At 35.9% G+C, this 5,302-nt stretch overlaps 1 protein-coding gene across 2 annotated transcripts in view; it reads left to right on the top strand.

Moving 5' to 3' along the window:
• Window positions 1-3,839: 3,839 nt before the first annotated feature.
• u2af1 (U2 small nuclear RNA auxiliary factor 1) overlaps window positions 3,840-5,302 on the top strand; it is a 10,881-nt gene continuing 9,418 nt past the window's right edge. The window contains exons 1-4 of one of the 2 annotated variants that reach the window (XM_016529663.1): window positions 3,840-3,966; window positions 4,499-4,586; window positions 4,684-4,747; window positions 4,862-4,911. In XM_016529663.1, the coding sequence (XP_016385149.1) occupies window positions 3,923-3,966; window positions 4,499-4,586; window positions 4,684-4,747; window positions 4,862-4,911 (246 nt within the window). In that variant the 5' untranslated portion in view covers window positions 3,840-3,922. The remainder of the gene's footprint in view (window positions 3,967-4,498; window positions 4,587-4,683; window positions 4,748-4,861; window positions 4,912-5,302) is intronic. The other variant, XM_016529664.1, reaches the window with a different exon arrangement.

Here is a 5,302-nt window from a genome sequence, read left to right as displayed (position 1 = left end):
TGCATAAACTTAGCCACCATGTTAAGACTGTGTCTTAAGAACTAGTTTGACCAACTAGCAGTTGCCAAGGGGTAATCAGTCTTACTTTTCCAGTACAAATAAGACCAATCTACCTTTCCATAACTGAATTAAAAAAGTTATGACCAGCTTTGAAGAAAAACAATTTGGTGACTAACTTTTTAAGACTAGTCTAAACAGTTTATGCAACCGGCCCCAGGTGTCTCACACACAGTGGAAATGGCTCCTTCACCTATGGCAGAGGTGTCCAAAGCTGTTCCTGGAGGGCTGGAGGGTTCCCTGCAAACCACTCCTTCTGCTTAGAGGTGACAGAGGACTTCTCATTGGGCCAGGACAGGTAAACATACTAGTGAGGACACCACTGGACAGATATGTTTCCCCAGAGTGGAATGGCACTTTCCACAGACACTTTCTACATATGCTTGATCGACACAATGAACTTGGTCCAAATCATCCTACACTTTCTACATATGCTTGATCGACACAATGAACTTGATTCAAATCATACACAGTACCACGGTACAGTGATGGTATCAGATGGTATTGATGTTGGAATTCATGGACCATGATATTTCTGGCTGATGTCCAAAACACCATATGGTAGGCTCCTCAAGCAGAACTTTTATGCTTGTTAAAACATAAAGTGTAATTGCTTTGTTTTTACCTAATGAGCAAAGAGTACAATAACTGACGTATTTTCTCATTTATATTGTGTGTTTTTAAGTTCACATGAGGGATTGGGAACATGTGGTAAGCCATGATTTCCTGTTTCACTGAGGGAAAGATGGGCACATCGACACTCGGGTACTGACAATCTATTCACATTCTTTTATTTAGTATTGATTTCTTTAAAAATATTGCTATTAAAAAAAAAATGCAATACATGATTTCCTGTAACACTTTTTCAGTACTTTTGTTTAGTATTTGTCCCAAAACACCTCTGACATTCTCCTCTCACATTAAAATCCACTGACATATTTGTTTAGAACCGTTTAAGACTGCAAACACGTGTAAACAGGGCTTGATTTGTGCATATTTCTGTCCTGAGATGAGACAACTTTTTCTCTGAAGAAAGCAATATTATGGAAAGAAGACTCATAGGCCTATTTTAGCCGGAAGCAACGGTTTGAAATTAAAAATGTCTTAATAGTGAGTTGTTTATTGCAAACATGCAGATTTTCACTTCACACAATGTTCACTGATGGACTGGAGTTGTGTCGATTACTTCTGAATTATTGTGATGTTGTTTGGACTCTCATTCTGACGGCACCCATTCACTGCAGAGGATTGGTGAGCAAGTGATGCAATGCTAAATTTTTCCAGATCTATTCTGATGAACAAACAAACTAAATCTAGCTACATCTTGGATGACCTGAGGGTGAGTAAATTTTCAGCAAATTTTCATTTTTGGGTGAACTATTCCTTTTTAACAGAGAGATAATGGCAGAATAGAAAACATACATTTATTTTATTATTATTTAATCGCAGTATTTCTGTAAAATACAGGATTGTTTACACCTGTTGGTGTCAATTTTAATTTTGCTCATATTTGCTTTTGTAATAAAAGTGTTACTGGCCAGCATTTGCACATGGATGTGAATTTGAAAATACCCATTTATTAAATATAATAATAATAATAAAAAATATATATAAAAATATTACGTTTTATCTGTGTTTATCATAAAATTGTGAATATATACAATTAAATATAAGGAATATTCCACCACTGTGTTAAAATTTAGAGGGTTTTCTGTAAATTGAGACAATTTTTATCCTTTTACTCCAATGTATATGGGTAAGGCGCTATTTTAAATTCAAGTATGTTCAATTCTTTCAGAAATAAAAAACGGAGACGGTAAAGGTACACTCGGAGACACCAATACCTCCTTTCAGTAAAATCTAAATATATTTTGTTTAGAAGGAGATATCAATTAGATTCTTTTTTCCTCTGTTTACTGCCACCTAGTGGAATCAAAAGAAACTTTCTGCAGGGACATAGACCAAACGGATCCTAAATTACAGATTTTTAAAAAATAATAATAATAAAAATAAATATCAAAATATCACTTTTTATATGTGTTTATCATACAATTGAGAATAAATACAATATATTATATACAATATTCCACCACTGTGTTAAAATTTAGAGGGTTTTCTGTAAAATGAGACCATTTTTATCAATTTACTCCAATGTATGTGGGTAGGGTGCTATTTTAAATTCAGATATGCCTAATTCTCTAAAAAAACCAAAATATGCACAGCTGAAGTGGTTAAAATTGTAACAAAAACATGTGTATTGTATCGAAATATAGTTTGGTATGGCCCATTTCAATGAGGTATAAAATAGCTAGGTGACACACAAGCTGATAGACTGTATTCCACATTCACAAACTTTGGGACATGAGTAATACGGTTTCAATCCCTGGTTTGTGTGATATTTCAATTTTCTAGCCACAAACAAAATTTATTAGAAACTAAGTCAGTTATTTCCTCAATGAATTTGCGCCCATTTCAGCTTCTTTTTCTTTTAGTTTAAAGGCGGATTGCAATCATAACTTGTCAGGTGCATACCGCCACCTACTGTACCGGTTATTATATAGCTTTACGTAATCTTAAAAAAATAAAAAATTATACATAGGCCTACACACATACATATATATGTATATATACATACACTCATACACATACATAGGCTATATATATACATATACACGCATCCATGCCCATAATAAATAAATACAATAAACTAAATCCTATAATATATCCCTATATATTTTAGATATTCCACAACCCCTTTCTGTGCATCCTTTAGCCCTTCTACTGTTGTTCCCAATATACCCTCGAGGTTCCATAATCCATTTTCTTCCAGCCTGATTAATCTTTTGCCTTAGAGTTAGACTAGGCCTATTCCTTTCCTCTATAGACTATTCCTCTACTGTTATATTGTATACAATATAACAGTATATGTTCTGTGTTTTCTGTGATTTTACATGCCTTACATTCATCTGATTGACATTTGCCTAGCATATATAATGTTTTATTTAACCCTGTGTACAGGGTACAAACCTCAACCTAGTTAAAACTACTCCCTCTCTTCTATTCCTTCTAGACACACCCTGTGCATTAATAGATTTCTGTATACTGTAGTATTTTCTTCCACTATTATCCATGCCCCACCTGACCTGCCACTTCTTTATCATTTCTTTTTTGGTCATTGCCTTAACGTCTCCTTTACCAAAGGGAACATTTATAATATCACTCTTCCTGGTAGAATTTTTTTAATTTATTTGTTTTGCTATTTTGTCTGCTTTCTCATTGCCTTTTATATTTACATGAGCAGGTACCCAGCAGAATCTCACATCGATCAGAAATCTCCGCAATCTGAACAAACTTTGATGTATTTCTAGTAATCTTCTCTGTTAGATTTCATATTTTGGATACTATAAAGAGCTGCTAGAGTCAACAACATATCACTCTATCAGGTTTTACTTCCTCTACCCACTGTAAACCTACAATAATCGCCATCATCTCTGCCGCGTATACTGATAAGTAATCAGATCATTTTTTCCCAATACTTGCACTCAATGTTGGTGCATATATTTCTATATTCCTCTGATTTAGCCTTTATTATGCATCCAAATCCACTACCTTGAAAATAATTATATTCCCAAAATTCTTGAATAACACTATTGTCAATATTTTTATTACCATATCCACACAGACGACACCAGTAAGTAAGCATGAGTTTGCCTATTTCAGCTGACGTGTTTCCGTCCTTTGTATTAGCCCTGCTGTTTGCGCGTCAGCACACTAGGGGGCAGCACTCGCTCCCTTCGTGTTCAGCGTCTCTGCTCTTGATTCTCCACTAGAAGAAAAGCCTCCCACCGTCTTTCTTTTTTTCAAAATGGCCGAATACTTGGCGTCGATTTTCGGTACAGAAAAAGACAAGTAAGTAATCGAAGTATTTATGAAATATTGCTTGCATTTGATCATTCTCAGCAATCGTATGCATTGTTACAAACCGGTGATAATGGGTAGAATATAAGATTATTAGTATTTTCTCTCTCATGCCTCGTCTGGTCATCATCTGACCTGTTTGCCATCCTCGCGGTTAGTAAAACAACAATAATACTAATAAATTCTTTCATCACAGTGCGAAGCTTTCATATGCTGAATAATCATTATATTATAATCATTTTTTTTTTTTAAATCTTTTGCCTCAGCGTCGTCGTGGCTCCATTGCGTTTCATTCATTTTGTTGCTCGATCGCTTTTATAAGATTCAATGTAAAAGCTCATTGTCTCTATGTTTCATTGTAGTTTTAGTAATCTGCGTTTGACTTCTCGTTTTTTTTTTTTTTTGCATTATAATATGGTGGAAAGGAATAGTCGTGTGAACAGAAATCCAAACAAACTAGCATGTGTGTGTGTGAACAGTCAGAGCAAGTGTTTGTATTTAGAACCTCTCTTGTCTTCAACAGGGTTAACTGCTCTTTCTACTTTAAAATTGGAGCATGTCGCCATGGAGACCGATGCTCTAGACTCCATAACAAGCCCACGTTCAGTCAGGTAGGCGCCAGCTTTTACACCAGTGATCCTCTGATGTAGTTCTGCACGATTCTTCTGTTAGATTTGTATTGTAATTCGCATTTGATTCGTGTTTCAGACCATTGCTCTGTTGAACATTTACCGGAACCCACAAAACACAGCTCAGTCTGCGGATGGCATAAGTAAGTCTCGCTCATATGCACAGCTTTAAGTCAGGCTACATGTTCACAGAAACAAACAACATCCAGGAGTTACTGCCTCATAACTGACTGCCTGCGTCTTCTCTCTTTTGCCAGACTCTGTCAGTGATGTGGAGATGCAGGAACACTATGATGAGTTCTTTGAGGTAGGTGGACTGGGGAAATGGTGAGGAAGACAGGCCGTGTCCAAAATAACCTTAAAGGGGTCATATGATGCAATTTAAATTTTTCCTTTCTCTTTGGAGTGTTACAAGCTCTTGGTGCATAAAGAAGATCTGTAAAGTTGCAAAGACTAAAGTCTCAAATCCAAAGAGATATTCTTTATAAAAGTTAAGTCAGCCACGCCTACCTAAAATGGCTCGTTCTAACACGCCCCCACATATCTACATCACTATGTGGGAAGATTTGCATAACACCGCCCAAATGTTCACGCAAAGAAAGAAGGAGTAACTTTTATTCTCGCTGTAATATTGAAAAGTGAAAAGTGAAAAAGTGAAAAGTGACGTGACATGTGGCCAAGTATGGTGACCCATACTC

Source organism: Sinocyclocheilus rhinocerous, unplaced genomic scaffold (genome assembly GCF_001515625.1).
Source record: "Sinocyclocheilus rhinocerous isolate Xijiao unplaced genomic scaffold, SAMN03320098_v1.1 scaffold30, whole genome shotgun sequence".
NCBI classification, from domain to species: Eukaryota; Metazoa; Chordata; class Actinopteri; order Cypriniformes; family Cyprinidae; genus Sinocyclocheilus; species Sinocyclocheilus rhinocerous.
Note: the sequence above shows the minus strand (reverse complement) of the source record. Positions and strands in the feature narration are given on the sequence as shown.